Source organism: Colias philodice, chromosome 29 (genome assembly GCF_061535455.1).
Source record: "Colias philodice isolate Cphi_HAF_F1 chromosome 29, ilColPhil1 Martin Lab GWU primary, whole genome shotgun sequence".
Lineage (NCBI taxonomy): Eukaryota > Metazoa > Arthropoda > Insecta > Lepidoptera > Pieridae > Colias > Colias philodice.
The window spans coordinates 5,091,737-5,109,819 of NC_143114.1; the positions used below are offsets into that span (position 1 = coordinate 5,091,737).

At 34.2% G+C, this 18,083-nt stretch overlaps 1 protein-coding gene across 2 annotated transcripts; it reads left to right on the forward strand.

The window, feature by feature from the left end:
- Nucleotides 1–12,671: 12,671 nt before the first annotated feature.
- On the forward strand, nt 12,672–17,573 carry LOC149475965 (dihydrolipoyllysine-residue succinyltransferase component of 2-oxoglutarate dehydrogenase complex, mitochondrial-like). Of its 2 annotated transcripts, none has more exons than XM_089713042.1 (2): nt 12,672–12,969; nt 15,797–17,573. In XM_089713042.1, exon 2 carries the CDS (start codon nt 15,813–15,815, stop codon nt 17,205–17,207), a length of 1,395 nt encoding a protein of 464 aa, XP_089569168.1. In that variant the 5' UTR covers nt 12,672–12,969; nt 15,797–15,812; the 3' UTR covers nt 17,208–17,573. The 2 variants fall into 2 exon arrangements, with proteins under 2 accessions (XP_089569168.1, XP_089569169.1); XM_089713043.1 differs by having other exon boundaries at nt 12,672–12,790.
- Nucleotides 17,574–18,083: the final 510 nt, after the last annotated feature.

The window sequence follows — 18,083 nt, forward strand, 5'->3', positions numbered from 1 at the left end:
TAACTTGAGCTCGTACTTAACCATCCTTCATTGTGCTTATTACGTATTGACACCTTTTCTCACGAGGGTCTATTGTGGCCACCTGATTAGGGATCTTCTTTTTTTTGACGGGAAATAAATTTCGTTTAGAAATTTAACACAATTATTTTATTGTTACACAGATGTTTGATTATTATGAAAGTCCTGTGTTTAATGCAATAAAATAATTAATAACGATAATAATAAATTAAAAATTTTCATTGTCACAACTTTTATCGATGTAATAAAAAACAACTAAACAGTTTAAACTTAAATTTTTCAATTGTTCAAATTAGTATTTAATAGGTGCTTAACCTTTTTAAGTTGCATTAAATTTATGAAAAAGCAAGGAATGTTAACCTTAACATAAAAAAAAACTTAGTAAGAAATTTTGAATAGTCATTTTTAAAATTTTGATCTTTTAGGTAGGTAATAGGTATATTATGTAGGTACTGCACCTCTAAACGACTAAACCATTTGCGATATAACTTCGCACACAGATAGGTAATAAACAGATATATATTATTAAATAAATAAATAAATATTTCAGGGCTATTTTCACACACGGCACGAACTGATCCCATACGCATACTAGTAAGCTTTCGCTTGTGTCATGGAAACCAGATGGCTTATAAACATACACATATAATTTTAAATAAATACTTATATAGATAATCAACACCCAGACACAGAGCAAACATCTATGTTCATCACACAAATATTTGTCCCGGGTGGAATCGAACCCACGACCTCTGGCTTTGAAGGCAGGGCCACTGCCCACTACCAACCAAGCCAACCGGTCAGTCAATAGAATTAATAACTTTATTGTAATAACACAGATAATCCATACTAATATTATAAATGCGAAAGTAACTCTGTCTGTCTGTCTGTTACTCAATCACGCCTTAACTACTGAACCAATTTGCATGAAATTTGGTATAGAGATATTTTGATACCCGAGAAAGGACATAGGCCTCTTTTTATTGCGAAATATGTACAATAATATTATGTAGTAGTTAATAATATCAAATCTTTTTTATTTCTTACTTTTCCGTTTTTGAAGTCGGTTGTTTTTAACGCAGTTATTTTTATTTCATACTTTTTAGTGTATTTTTCAACACGAATCAAACGAGCCCAAACTCGATAAAGTTGAGTCAATATATTACTGAGTTCCTATGGCCACCTTCCGATTCCATCATCAAATCAGCTTCATGTCATGATAATGTTTCATCGCTATCAAATTTACATACGTATACAAAATTTCAGCTCAATCGGTTACCGGGAAGTGAATCAAAGTTACTTGCTACATATCAACTTAGTCATCGAGTACAGACAAAAATGCTCATAAAATAAAAACTACTGGGCCTATCCGAAAAAAAAAATTTATGGGACCAATTCGACACCATCCCGCATCGAACAAAAAAAGAATCACGTAAATCGGTTCAGAAACCTCGGAATAATCGGTGTACGTACATAAAAAAAAAATATACCGGCCGAATTGATAACCGCATAAAATCGCATGGAGAGCTTAATTATCATTAAAGGCTCTAATCGCACGGAAAGCTTAATTTTCAAAAAAAAAGCTCTAATCGCACGGAGAGCTTAATTTTCACAAAAAACTCTCATCGCACGGAGAGTTTAATTTTCACAAAAAGCTTTAATCGCACGAAAAGCTTTATTTTCACAAAAAGCTCTAATCGCACGGAAAGCTTAATTTTCACAAAAAGCTCTAATCGCACGGAAAGCTTAATTTTCAAAAAAAGCTCTAATCGCACGGAGAGCTTAATTTTCACAAAGAGCTCTAATCCCATGGAGAGCTTAATTTTCACAAAAAGCTCTATTCGCACGGAAAGCTTAATTTTCACAAAAAAAACTCTAATCGCACCGAGCTTTATTTTCACAAAAAAATCTCATCGCATGGAGAGCTTAATTTTTCTCATTAAGCTCTAATCGCACGGAAAGCTTAATTTTCACAAAAAGCTCTAATCGCACGGAGAGCTTAATTTTCACAAAAAGCTCTAATCGCATGGAGAGCTTAATTTTCACAAAAAACTAATCGCACGGAGAGCTTAATTTTCACAAAAAGCTCTAATCGCATGGAGAGCTTAATTTTCACAAAAAGCTCTAATCGCACGGAGAGCTTAATTTTCACAAAAAGCTCTATTCGCACGGAAAGCTAAATTTTCACAAAAAAGCTCTAATCGCACGGAGAGCTTAATTTTCACAAGACGCTCTAATCACACGGAGAGCTTAATTTTCATAAAAAGCTCTAATCGCACGGAAAGCTTAATTTTCACTAAAAACTAATCGCATGGAGAGCTTAATTTTCATTAAAGGCTCTGATCGCACGGAGCTTAATTTTCACAAAAAGCTCTAATCGCATGGAGAGCTTAATTTTCACAAAAAGCTCATATCGCACGGAAAGCTTAATTTTCACAAAAAGCTCTAATCGCACGGAGAGCTTAATTTTCACAAAGAGCTCTAATCCCATGGAGAGCTTAATTTTCACAAAAAGCTCTATTCGCACGGAAAGCTTAATTTTCACAAAAAAACTCTAATCGCACTGAGCTTTATTTTCACAAAAAACTCTCATCGCACGGAGAGCTTAATTTTTCTCACTAAGCTCTAATCGCACGGAAAGCTTAATTTTCACTAAAAGCTCTAATCGCACGGAGAGCTTAATTTTCACAAAAAGCTCTAATCGCATGGAGAGCTTAATTTTCACAAAAAACTAATCGCACGGAGAGGTTAATTTTCACAAAAAGCTCTAATCGCATGGAGAGCTTAATTTTCACAAAAAACTAATCGCACGGAGAGCTTAATATTCACAAAAAGCTCTAATCGCAAGGTGAGCTTAATTTTCACAAAAAAGCTCTAATCGCACGGAGAGCTTAATTTTCACAAAAAACTAGTCTTACGGTAGCGTGACGTTCGCCGTTCTTTAAAAATTTTTACAGATTTTATTCGTTCTCCCGACTTTTTTTTTCAATTTTGTAATGATAGAAGTCATTTATTTCGTATTAGTAAATATACAGATATTTAAATGTATATATAATATTTATTACAATAAATTGTAACTTGACATATTTATTTTTTTCAACATGAGCGCTAATATTTAAATTTTATTACAAAAATAAAAAAATAAATTTTCTATTATCAAAATTTGTTATCAATCAAAATTTATTATGTTTAGGGGGGAGGGGTCTTAGTTTTTGTGACGATATATTTGCAGGGGGGGTCACAGAAAGTGTGACACAGCGTGACAACCGGGGGGGAGGGGGTCATAAAACGTTAATTTTAGTGTGACGTATTTTATAAACGGCCCCTAATCGCACGGAGAGTTTAATTTTCACAAAAGCTCTAATCGCTCGGAGAGCTTAATTTTCACAAAAAGCTCTAATCGCACGGAGGCTTAATTTTCAAAAAAGCTATAATCGCACGGAGAGCTTAATTTTCATTAAAAGCTTTAATCGCACGGAGAGCTTAATTTTCACAAAAATCTCTAATCGCACGCAGAGCTTAATTTTCATTAAAGGCTCTTATCGCACGGAGAGCTTAATTTTCATAAAAAGCTCTAATCGTACGAAAAGCTTAATATTCACTAATAAAAATAACTGCGTTAAAAACAACCGACTTCAAAAACGGAAAAGTAAGAAATAAAAAAGATTTGACATTATTATTTACTACATATTATATTTTATATGTGCTATTTATTAAAAAGGTTTGATGTCGGTGCACGGGCTTAATACTATGTTCGGCACCAACTTCAAACCTATTTAATAAATAGCACATCCATACTAATATTATAAATGCGAAAGTAACTCTGTCTGTCTGTCTGTTACTCAATCACGCCTTAACTACTGAACCAATTTGCATGAAATTTGGTATAGAGATATTTTGATACCCGAGAAAGGACATAGGCCACTTTTTATTGCGAAATATGTACCACGGGCGAAGCCGGGGCGGACCGCTAGTAATTTATATACTATGTAGTAGTAATACTTTCGTAAAATCGCGGGAAACAACAAGATTTATTGCATTCAAGTTTGCCCGTTTGTACCGTTAAAGTTATCTAAAATCTAGTCTCTTGTTTGTAACCTAATGGGCCAGATTTGTCCTAAGCCCTAAGTAATATAACTGTGCCCTGCGGTTTTACCCGCATTGCTCCGCTCCTATTGGTCTTAGCGTGATGATATAATATAGTCTGCATCGCTAAATGGGTTATTTATTTTATTCATACTTTATTGCTCTGACAAAGCTTAACTGGGAACTTAATCTAATTATAAATTAAAACAAATGGCGGTCTTATCGCTAAATAGCGATTTCTTCCAGACAACCAGGGTTGTCGAACACTGAAATAATTTTTAAAATTATGTTTTTTTTTTGTATATACTTATATTTGTCTTATTTTAAAAAGCAACCATTATTTTCTTCATGATTTTTTTAAATTTGAAGTTTGAAGAAATAAGTTGGCGCCAAAAATGTAAAACTTTTTTTTATTCGCTTGAGTATTTGTGAATGACATTTGGCACAAAATTAAATGGCAAATTTTAACAAAAATAAGCTTACCACTGCACTAGAAAACACTATAAAAGTGCCGCCAATACAAATAACTGCCTACCTTTAAAATTAAATAATAAATGGTCGAGAAAAAAACAACAGACCGCACGCAGGTATTTTTTTTTAAATTATTTGTCCTCTTGCGCATTCCCGCCTAAACAAATACTTGAAATTTACTAGAAATCCATCCTTTGTTGATCATTTATCTACTGTTGAAGTGTTCCTTTATTCTGGCATCACCTAGAAATTGAAGAACCGATTTTGGTGATGTTTTTTTTACAGATAATTAAATTTTATTAGCTTCACCTGTATGTTTTTACGTAACCGACTCCTTTACTCGATTTTGACCCACTTTAAACGCACACAATTCAACTCAAACTTTGTACTCTTATCAAATATCGATGACAATACCTACAATAATAGTATTTTTTAGTTTCTAAAATTATATTATTATTTACTAGCTGCGCTCTGCGGTTTCACCCGCATGATAATATATAGCCCCAGATATAGCCTTCCTCGATAAATGGGCTATCTAACACCGAAAGAATTTTTCAAATTGGACCAGTAGTTCCTGAGATTAACGCGTTCAAACAAACAAACTCTTCAGCTTTATAATATTAGTATAGATGTAATTCGTTTCCAGGAAGTGTGAGGTACCAGACAATTGGCACGCAAATACATATTTTAATCATCTCGATGACATGTCTGTCTGCGTATTGATAATCAATATTCATTGAGATATCGTCTCAGTGAGTGGAATATTACTGGTAATATCTAAATTGTATGTAACAATTATTGTGAAAAACTCTTCTTCTTTTTTTGTAAACTAGCTTTTCGCCCGCGGCTTCGCCCGTTTGTCTAAAACCTAATAAATAATATAACTATATATTATGTATACTAAAACCTTCCCCTAGAACCACTCTATGTTTAAAAAAAACCGCATCAAAATCCCTTGCGTAGTTTTAAGGGACATAGGGACGGAGAAAGCGACTTTGTTTTATACTATGTAGTGATATCATAGATTCGCTTTGTCAAATTAAAAGGAGCGGAGCCACGCGGGTGAAACCGAGGGGCGCAGCTAGTTATGAATACCTAAGTTGTCTCTGTTAACACTACAATTCTGAGACGATTACATAAACGTAAAACAAACAGTCAAAATCCGTTCAGTGATGATAATATATAAATCCTTCTAAAATGTATGCGTGTACTAGAGTACACACGTAAGAAGTGAAACTTCTTTATGACCTTAAAAATGTCACGAGTAGGTATGGCGTAACGCAAAAATGTCACGCGTACGGCGTAACGCAAAAATGTTACACTAAATTTTTGTCCAACCTCGATAAAGAAGTTTCACTTCAATAAATGGGCTATCTAACACTAAAAGAATTATTAAAATCGATCCAGTATATCCTGAGATTTGCGCGTTCAAACAAACTTTTCAGCTTTATAAAATTAGTATAGATTTAGCCTTGTTTTTATTTGCATACTAGCGGTCCGCCCCGGCTTCGCCCGTGGTAATATTTACGTTTTCGCTACATAAAAACCATCCTCGTACTTCAAGGAATATAATAAAAAAAGAATTATCGAAATCGGTTCAGCCGTTCTCGAGTTATGCGCTTACCAACACATTTTGCGATTCATTTTTATATATAAGATTATAATCAAGCAACAGTTTATCAGTAAATAACTAATTAGCGATTATTCATTATTAGTAACAAACAGCTTTTTGTTAGAACAAGAAATACTGTACTTTAGGATAGGTTTTATCATATAACTGGCAATGTAAACCGTAGTTTAACCTTGGTTTACCGTGAAAGTTATTTTTATGGATTAAGTGGATTACTATTTTTAATTAGTGACCTTAAAGTTGTTGGAAATATCAGTGAAAAATCTATCCTATCCTATCCTACTAATATTATAAATGCGAAAGTTTGTGAGGATGGATGTATGTGTACAGTCACATCGCGGGCGAAGCCCCGGGCGGAAAGCTAGTCTGATAATATTGCAATGTATGTTAAGCTATTGCCGTTTCAATTCGTTTCTGAGATAAACAGTAAACACGTTCGTCAGAACAATTATTAATGCAGAACAAGAATTTGTCAAAAAAAACTTAGGCTTACTAGAAATTAAGTTATGTTTTTCATTTTGAAAGAAAATAAACTAGCTTAGCGGTGCGGTTTCGCCCGCGGATGAACATGCGTGCAAAATAAAGTATTTCTATAGCTCAGGTGTTGTTCTGACGTATAACTTATATTGCCGTTAAGTTTCATTCAAATCCATCCAGTCGTTTTTACGTGAAAGAGAGAATCATCCATACATGCATACATAAGTAAGATTGTCTCCTTAAAATACGAATCAATTCTATTTTAATCCATTTTATTTCTTCACATAATCACTTTAAATTAATTACATTAAGAACAATATCGTAAGTGAAAATATAAAAATACTGCATTAAAAATGATACGATTTGCAAAGTGGTGTAATCGTACCTAAATGTAGCTGTGTTGATAACAGAACAACGATTACCTATATTATTTACTTTATAGTTAGCAATGATAATTTCCAAGAAAAATACTTAATGTAAGTATACAAATTTTATTTTAAATTAATGAAAAGAGTCTGTAATGTCCATGCAGAATTATGACTTATGTTTTATATCGAACTCTTATCGAACTGTTTAGTTCAGTTTTTACGTATGTCGTATCTACATCTTAACTTCTATAATAGGTAAGATCTTGGGTAAGATAATAGCTTGATAATAGGTACCTAGTACCTACTTATAGATACCTAGTCCATACTAATATTATAAATGCGAAAATAACTCTGTCTGTCTGTCTGTTACTCAATCACGCCTTAACTACTGAACCAATTTGCATGAAATTTGGTATATAGATATTTTGATACCCGAGAAAGGACATAGGATAGGTTTTATCCTGGAAATCCTACGGGAACGGGTTTTTCCTTGAAAACGCGGGCGAAGCCGCGGGCAGAAAGCTAGTAGGTAATAAAATGTCACTTCTGAATAGCGTAGCGTATTGAAAGAGTTTTCATGATCGGAACAGTGCTTCAGAAGATACAGATCATACATTTAAGATGACCTTCCCTTTACAACCTTTACAAGCATAGGTACACCAAGCATACATACAAAGTTTCGTGACATCTGTCATGTTTTTTGGAGGTAAATAAATTATATAATGAAGTTTTTTTTAATCTTACCTGAGAAAATAAATTTATAATTAATGGGTTTCAAACAACTTTAAAATATTTCTGTAAAAAAACTATTTCAGAAATTACATCAAAATAAGTACTTAATAATAATATTCTGGATGCATTTATTTTGATTTAATGTCAACGGAGTCACTCACAAAACGTTTCTAAGTCATGAACTTTGGCGAAAAAAAACACAACCTAACTTTATTATCAGAAGAACAGTTTTGTTTAAACTTTTTTGAAGAATTCACAAAATTTACAAATAAATAAGTAGGTATATCCATTTTAATATTAAGTACTATAGCATGCCATGTTTACAAATTCATCTGCGAAAAATATTGTTTACTAGCTGCGCTCCGCGGTTGCACCCGCGTGGTTCCGCTTCTGTTGGTCAGCGTGATGATATATAGCCTATAGCCTTCCTCGATAAACGGGCTATCCAACACCGAAATAATTTTTCAAATCGGACCAGTATTTCCTGAGATTAGCGCGTTCAAACAAACAAACTCATCAGCCTTTTAATATTGGTATAGATTATTTGCAACATTATTCTTTGATGCTCCGTTTCTATTGGTGTAGCAAGATTTCATACCTTAGGGTGCTTTTCCACAAATAATGTGCGAGGATGTGTAGCGAGGAATGTGTTTGTAAATTAACCAATAGTGGCGCTTCAAACACTAAACACTTCAAACTTCAAACTAAATGAAGCTATTTGATTGGTTCTTTACTAACACATTCCTCGCTATACTCATCCTCGCACATATTGATGGAAAAGCATCCTTATTATCTCTAAATAAACATAAAATATATGACAAAAAAATAATGATTATAAATTTTAAATATGTAATAGAAAACATTAAATCACGAGGCGGGATTCGAACCCGCGTCCTCCGGGTATTCTATCCGGGATATTTTCTATTCTGAAAAATTATTTATAAAGCATTTGAATGCTATAAAAATATCAAGTTATTTCTTAATTTACCTTCGAATCTTATGCCTTGTACCGGCCCTAGACTGCAGACGGTATCGGCATTGCCAATTGCCAAATCGCCGAAAAAAGATACGAGCTATACAGGGCTGTCACAACATAGTGTTTTTTTTTTCGATTTTAATGAAAAATATTGCTGATTGTCTTGATATAATATAATCGAATGTCGACTATAAACATAAATAATTTGGAAAATCCAAAAGTGCACGCCTCATAATTTTTTTTTAATAAATATTTATTAATTATTATTTTTGTTTATTTAATAACAATTAAACCACATCGAATCAGACCCTGAAAAATGAAAGGGTTCTATTCCTGAGCATACTCAAGCGTAAGAGAAAAAAAAGACTCGATTAGTAAAGTATTTCGGTCGCTATCGTGTTGACAAGGAAAAGGATCCGCACATACAGACACACGGACGTCCAAGACAGAACTTTTTTAAACTGTTTTTTAACTAGTTTAAATAACAAAAATGACATCAAAAATATCATGAACGTTAAAAATAGTGTTTTTTCTTAATATGTGTATGTATTATCTTACAAGTGCAATGTATGATACATAAAGACATTTTAAGTTTGAAAAATCAGATGTTTTGCGCGAAGTGACAGTAGTACCCACCTCAACGCTTCGCTTATGAGGCGTGCAAAAGTTAAATTATATAAAGGAGAGTTTAATTTCTCAGTTTTAAATTGTCTAAAGTAAGTAGGTAATCTATTCCCTAAAAAGTTTAATGCGCCTGAGCGGCCTTATTTTATTATTGAATAGTTGACAGATTTTTTTAATCGATTGGGTAGTTTTTGAGCCACTTTTGAGCAAGTAATAAACAAAAAATCAAATATTTCCTCTTAACAATATTGATTTTGACTGAAATTTAAATATGAAAGGAGAAAATAAAAAGATAAGTTACTGATTGTATATTTATTTATTACCATTACATAATTCATTATAATATGTATATTTACATAATACAGTAATATTATAACAGTTTTATTGGTTAACATCGTTCAGCAATTTAGTATACTACAATTTTATACAAAATAAAAAAAGTGTGCGTGTACTAGTGTACACACGTAAGAAGTGGAACTTCTTTATGACCTAATTTTTCAAAAAATAATTTACTATATGCAACTTTACAGAAATACGTCGAATCACGCGTGGTGGGTATAAGAAAAAGATGGCGCGTAACGGAAAAATGTCACGCGTAACGAAAAAATGTTACACTAAATTTTTTTCGACCACGATAAAGAAGTTTCACTTCAATAGCTTAATACATAAAACTCCAAATTCCATTTCTATTCCCTCATTCTCAAACATCATACATCATCCACAATAAGGCACTAACACATTTTTCTGTCATGTAGCAGCCCTATGTTAAGCGTGACGTCATCAATTGTGTATCTGTGGCTGACAGCTTTACCGACTGCACAGAGGTGTCACGGCACGGCACTTTGCATTACCTAGTGGGGTTACCAGCTTAATATATTTTAGTGTACTGAAACAAAATATGATTATTGAAAATAAAAATTAATAAGTACATATGTCTGGCCACTGGAGTATTTTTGGAATGAATATCGCGCGGTAGGTACGCTGGAGGGCTAGACGAGCGTCACGAAAAATCCTCACAAAGTGAAACGTGTATTAGCATTCCTTCACTTATTTCATTTATCATTTTACTTTAATAATCTATACTAATATTATAAAGCTGAAGAGTTTGTTTGTTTGTTTGAACGCGCTAATCTCGGGAACTACTGGTCCGATTTGAAAAATTCTTTCGGTGTTAGGTAGCTCATTTATCAAGGAAGGTTATAGGCTATATATCATCTCGCTACGACCAACAGGAGTGGAGCGACGGGGGTGAAACCGCGCGGAGCAGCTAGTGTATAATAAATAAAATTAAACTAAATATTGTTGATTTATTTAACTATACCTATAGACAATACTTATTTCAAAACGAAAGGAACTTCTTTCTAATCGGGTGTCCCACATATAGCTTCTCAATTTCATTATTTTAACTATGAAAAGCATTTTTTTCTGGGTTTAGCTTCAGTGAATCTGGCCATTTTGTAGTGTTTTTATTCTACAATTTTGAAAAATAATTCCAAATGAGGTAATTGATAGCTTGGCTATTAACATTTTTTATACAAGTCACTAAAATCTGTTTCTAATATATTCTGGCAAAATCCATCAAATTCATATGTACCCTACATTTAAAACGTTTAATAGCACTAGGTTTGTAGGCTATGCAATTTAGGTCACACATTCATAATACTAGGAATATTTTTGACATTTTTTAATTTCAAAATCAAAAGTTTTTTTTTCTTAAAAAAACAGTAAAGGATCTATTTTACTTATGTACCTACCTACCTATGTACTTAAATTTTAAAAAGAGTATTATGTTGTGATGTTATTTATTAATTATTAAGAGTATGTGTATTATTGCTAAATTAAGTACTCTTCGTGATCGACTAGAATATGTAAATCGTATACTTTTAGATATTTTCGAATTTAGACTATTTAAAGAATGACTTGCGTTATTTTTTGTTTAATATGTACCATTTTATATAAAAAGTCTAATCTACCTAAATATATAAAATTACTACTCGACTATGATATAATATAAAAAAGCTAGTATAATAGAGTCATTGCTACTCGACCGATCCGATGAAAATTTTTGTGAAAAAAACTATCATTCGTTTGTGTAAATAACAGTTAAAAGTTTTTAAAGTCCAAAGCAAGGATACCGATTTGTAATGCATATTATTAATTCGCATTGTTCGTAGCATTATGTGTATTATAAATCCTACAATTTATATTATCTGTTACATTATTGTAACAAGACATGCAATGATGCATGTAAATACGTATGTGTGCGTCCACACTGAATGCGCGGTGGCGGCGGCCTAGGCGGGCGCGACGAGCGGGCGCTCGCGGTGGCCACACCGACGCGCGAGCTCAAGTAGCGGTTCGACGTTTTTCGGGTGTTGCAAACTTTGGACGATTTGCTATTTTTACTGGACAGTCCGATTTTGAGATGAGATCATTATAGAAGTTGTACACGAAATAAATAAAACAGAGGAATAATGGGTGAATCTTATATGAAGAATTGAGATTATACCCTACAAAATTACTGTGGTGTATATAAGTGTTTTAGATTGAATCGCACTTATAAATAAAGAAGTTTCACTTCAACAGTTAAGTATTTATGCTTTTTTACGAAAAACAATAAAGGATATAATATAAGAAGTCGAGCGACAAGACCGAACTGGTTTGATACCCCCGCCGTCCGCGCATTGGGTCGCTTGCTGACTAGGCTCGTAGTGTGGCCAGAACGCGCGGATAGGAGAGTTTGAAAACTACGCGCGCTGGCTCGCTCATTACCGTCGCACTAGGCTTCCGCCATAGTCATTTCAATGTGGACGCAAAGGCGCGTTTTATACGTTTGATATTTCGCGCCCGCCGTCGCAACCGCGCTAGGCTCGCAGTGTGGACTTGCACTATGAATCGATTGAATAAAATTTTACAATTTGTATTTCTATAGTGTATCTGTATTATGACTAAAAAGCGTTCTTTATGTTGCTATCAGGATAATCCCAATATCAGCCAACGTGACCTACGATAACATCATATAATTTAAATGATCTTCTTGTTCATGAAATCAAAATGAAAATTTAATATTAACGCCATCTCAATAAATGTTGATGGTACACCTACTCAATAACAGATGTCGCTATATTATCGAAAACTTTTACTTTAAAATATAAAATAGGAATAAATACTTCTTATTTTAGTTACTAACAATTTTAAACAAAATAAAAAAATTGTTTTTTTATAATTTTCGTGAACTTTTACATTTACAATACAACTCGTGCTGCATAAAACGAAACGCATCATTTGCATATGACAGGGGGCGCCAACGAGATTCTCTGGCAAAAAAGTCGGGCACACCGAATTGGTTTAATGTAGATCTTGGCCCTTTTAGCATTATTTCTGTGAAGAAGCACCATTATTCAAAAAGTGAAGTATTACCGTGACCTACCTGTGCGTGAATTAATCGCTATGTATTGAATAACCTATCAAAAATCGATATAAGACCGATTCTTTTTCGTGCAATAGTGTCATGAGACAGCTTATGTAACACATTTCTCTGAAAATAACCTTTTGAACACATCTAGCGTTTGTTTACCTCACATAAGGTAAGGGTGTCTTCATGTATTAACTAAAATACATCAATTACTAACCTTGTAATCATGGCGTATCTGACCTCCTTATATATTTTTATCTGGTCATTAAACCTAAGACAATTTAATAATTGTTACGTATTTATTGTTTACTTAGCTTCGCAATTACTTATCTTCACGCTTTTTTGTCATAATGCAGTAATAATTTGAACTATTATGTCAAGTGATATTTTTTCAGCCATATGCTGTATTTGTTTTATCTCAACAAATGAGTTTCTATATGAACTTAATTAATGTTAATTACGTTTATTATGACTACATTATATACTCTTTAGTGGGTGATAGCCAGTAATGCTCTTATGTTTAATTAATTCAATGAGTTATGCAATTTACTTATCTTAATATATATAAATCTCGTGTCACAATGTTTGTCCTCAATGGACTCCTAAACCACTTAACCGATTATAATAAAATTCGCTAAGATAGATATCGCGATAGGATAGTTTAAACATGTAGGTACCACGGGCGAAGCCGGGGCGGACCGCTAGTACATTATATTTATTCATGATATCAAAGTTGAGCATGGAATATATAATATGTCGCAGGCAAATTGTACAATTTCCTCTGTTTACAAATAGTGTCTGTCACTTTAGAAATGCTAGGCATTTTGTTTTGTTTATATCGAGAATTCGTAATCAGAAATTTTTGAATAAGGACCAAACTAAAAATTTCTGGTTATGAGTTAGGTTCTTGTTTTAAAAACGTACATCGAAATAGGAACCCTGGGAAGCAGGGGCTCAATCGGTTCGCAAACGTTTTCTTGTGGACGTTTGAAAAAAGTAAATACACAGCATATTACAAAATGCCGCATGTTTGTAAATGGCGAGATTATACAATTTGCCTGTGATATATACATTTTTATTAATTTGTTAAATAATCAAGATATTTGCATTTCAATGAATTTTATAAATTAACACCTTTTTTATATTTACTCTAAAGATTTCATGCATTATTGAGATTTCCTACTTGCGTTAACATAACTCTTGTAGTTAGCAACTACTAACCAATTTTTGATGAATTTATTTGATAATAATGTCAGATATAAGAAGAATTATATTTATCTGATATTGAGTAGAGTATAGTTTTGCTTTGCAATGGCTTATTAAAAAAAAAATCATACCTTTCACACATGACCGAGTGGTAACTTTAAAATTAACCATAAATACTACTAAAGCTAAAGGGTTTGTTTGAACACGCTTATCTCAGGAACTACTGATCCGATTTGAAAAATTATTTTGTTGTTGGATAGCCCATTTATCAAGGAAGGCTATAGGCTATATATCAACACGCTAAGACAAACAGGAGCGGAGTAATGTGTGTAAAACCGAGGGGCACAGCTAGTAGAATAATACACTTCAAACATCATAGTGTTCATTCAAACATACATACACACATACTTTTTGTATATGTTTACAACAAAACTTAGCAAAGCTTGCATGTACAATATAAACAAGCGAAAGAATTATAATTTTTGAAAATTTATTTTATATATACTAAAACCTAATAAATTATATACTAAAACCTTCCTCTTGAATCACTCTATCTATTACAAAAAACCGCATCAAAATCCATTGCATAGTTTTAAAGATTTAAGTATACATAGGGACATAGGGAGAGAAAAAGCGACTTTGTTTTATACTTTGTTTTATTATGTAGTGATAAAGAAAGTAATGTCACCTTAAAATTATAAACATCTTTATATTATTCTTCATATTCTAGTCTGTCGAAAATTTAGATCAATAGCTAAAATCGAAATATATATCAGTTATCAAATAACAAAAAGAATCTTCAAAATCGGTTCACTAAGGCAATTTCTGTGGTAGCAAATGCATAAAAAAAGTAATAAAACTTTTGTTCCAAATCGGTTGAAAAGAATTAAGATTAGATGTTCTGTTTTCACATAAATTGCATCATAAATATTGTTCAGTTTTATTCTTCTGCTATCTTTGTTTATTCAGCTTTTGAGATAAAGCATGTTTGCAATAATTTACAATTTCGTATGCATGTACTAATCATTCCAATATTGGTATCATAATGATTTACTATTTGGTGATAGGTTATAAATAAAATACATAGCTGTTTGGTATATTATTAATTCTGTGACGAATTACATTTAATTTAACCTATATACAAAAACTAGCTTTCCGCCTGCGGCTTCGCCCGCGTTTTCAAAGAAAAACCTGCATAATTCGGGAATGAATTTGAGATAAAACCTATCCTATGTGTTAATCCAAGTTACCCTATATATGTGTGTTAAATTTCATTGTAATCGGTTCAGTAGTATTTGCTGAAAGATTAACAAACATACACACAAATACATCCAGCCTCACAAACTTTCGCAGTTATAATATTAGAAGGATATGATAGGATTAGTCGGATAGAAAATTAACATCTCCATTTGTACTGTTTAAAAAGGTTTAACTCCATGGGATGCACGTACAAAGTCGTGGGCGGAAGCTAGTTTACTAATAAAAGTTGTATAATAGTTTAAACATTATATCCTTAGTCTTATTTGTGCCTCAGAACAAAGCCAAATAGTGTTCGTGGAAGCTACATTTGTGACCCGAAATTCTTAATTGAAATAATTTGATTGAGTACTTGTTGGTCAATTCTGGTTGTTACCTCATCATACCAGTCTAATTTATTATGTCCAGTATTTGTAGGCGAGTGTGCCTACAACCAAATATTTTTATTTAATTTTATTTCCCACTTAAAACTATGTGATACCATATTAGTTAATTGTTATGCTAGTTAAGTTTTAACATAATTGTTTTAATTTCAGGGTAATCTAAATCACCATGTTGCGACGGTGCTCTAAAAACCTACAGACCATATACCGGAGGCAGGGGCAAGCCTTCCGGTGCCGGTCAACTGAAGTGCCCAAGATCTATGGAGCGGTATCCACGCGTCTAGCCAAGCCCAGGGTCCTCACCGCCCACAACCAAATCGCGTCCATTCATTTCACAAACCCGCTCCTAGCAGAACAGGATGTCATGACTCCCAGCTTCCCAGACTCCGTCTCTGAAGGTGACGTGAAGCTCGACAAGAAAGTTGGCGACTCTGTAGCCGCTGACGAGGTCGTATTGGAGATTGAAACTGACAAAACCGCCATCCCTGTCATGGCGCCCGACCACGGTATCATTAAGGAGCTATACGTAAAGGATGGGGACACAGTTAAAGCTGGACAGAAGTTGTTCAGAATCGAGGTTACAGGCGCTGCGCCTAAAAAGGCAGCTGCTGCAGCTCCCGAACCACCTAAAGCGGAAGCTCCCCCACCACCACCTAAAGTGGAAGCCGCTCCTCCAACCCCTCCTCCCGCAGCAGCAGCTCCTCCCCCACCCCCTCCCCCTCCACAGGCTCCTCCCCGACCAGCTCCCCCCTCAGGAGGTCCGATCTCCTCCATCCCCGTAGCAGCTATCCGCCACGCGCAAGCTATCGAAACTGCCTCAGTTAAAGTACCTCCCGCGGACTATAGCAAAGAAATCGTTGGCACGCGAAGCGAACAGCGCGTCAAAATGAACCGCATGAGACAGAGGATCGCGGAACGTTTGAAGCAGGCGCAAGAAACGAATGCCCTGTTAACGACATTCAACGAAGTAGATATGTCCCACATCATGGCTTTCCGCAAGAAGAATCTGGAAGCCTTCACCAAGAAGTTCGGTGTTAAACTCGGTTTGATGTCGCCGTTTGTGAAAGCCGCAGCAAGCGCGCTCCTCGACCAACCAGTTGTGAACGCAGTGATCGATGGCAACGAAATAGTTTACCGCGATTATGTCGACATATCCGTAGCTGTCGCTACACCAAAGGGCTTAGTCGTGCCCGTGATTAGAAACGTCCAGAACATGACGTACGCGGACATTGAGTTAACGATCGCTCAATTGGCAGAACGCGCGAGAACCGGCAAGCTAACCATCGAAGAAATGGACGGTGGTACTTTCACAATAAGCAACGGTGGAGTCTTTGGGTCGCTCATGGGCACGCCTATTGTGAACCCCCCACAATCAGGTATCCTAGGAATGCACGGTATCTTCGAGAGACCAATTGCTCTTAATGGACAGGTTGTTATCCGACCAATGATGTATATAGCTCTAACTTACGACCACAGGTTGATCGATGGTCGTGAAGCTGTCCTCTTCCTCAGGAAAATCAAGCAAGGCGTCGAAGATCCCGCGTCCATTATCGCCGGCCTTTAAACATCAACCAACTATCTGAAACCTTAGATGCACATTAAAACAGGACGAAAATGCTTAAAAACAACCAGATGAACATAATTTTGAACACAAACTAGATTAAGTATCATATTTTTTATTAATTACATCTTAAAGAGCGCATTTTAAATAGTGCGCTCTTGCTGCGATATGTTTGTGTGTCTATGGTTTATTGTTACCAGTTTAAGAGATCGATTTTTGACGCGATTGTTTTTGAGGGTAGTTTGATCAAATCATGTAAATCTAGTTGCCTCAAATCGTTGCGTTCGCGTTTGTATTTATTTATACGTCCGTCTGCGTATTGTATTATTTATCATGTAATAAGTTATAATAAAGTACATTACGATCCTAGATTTCGTTTCATTTTATAACCTTTTCAATTTTCATACAAAACTTAAAATATTAATTACCGCTTACAAAACTTGAATACTCTCTCTAGATACTTTTGAAATCTTTAATATTATAAATAAATATAACCTTGATACAGTTTTTATTTTCGTAGCTATGCCGAAGTACGAAATTATTTATTTTAAACGTAACTCATAATCGGCCCATAATAATTACAGACACAATTACACACACAAGCTTCCTATGAGTTTTAACTTTTAAGCCATAATCCATCATGCTGGCCAAGTGCCAACAATAATTTATCTACTCTATAGTCTATATCTCGTGATTTTAAACGCGCTTTTATTAGCTTCACCTGTATGTAACCAACTCCTTTAGACTCGATTTTGACACACTTTAAACGGACAGATTTATTTAGGGGTCTCAAATCTATACTTTAATATTATAAAGCTGAAGAGTTTGTTTTAACGCGCTAATCTCAGGAACTACTGGTCTGATTTGAAAAATTCTTTC

What these genes read in the sequence shown, in the direction of transcription:
- LOC149475965 (XM_089713042.1), top strand. Translation starts at nt 15,813, where the DNA reads ATGTTGCGACGGTGCTCTAAAAACCTACAGACCATATACCGGAGGCAG.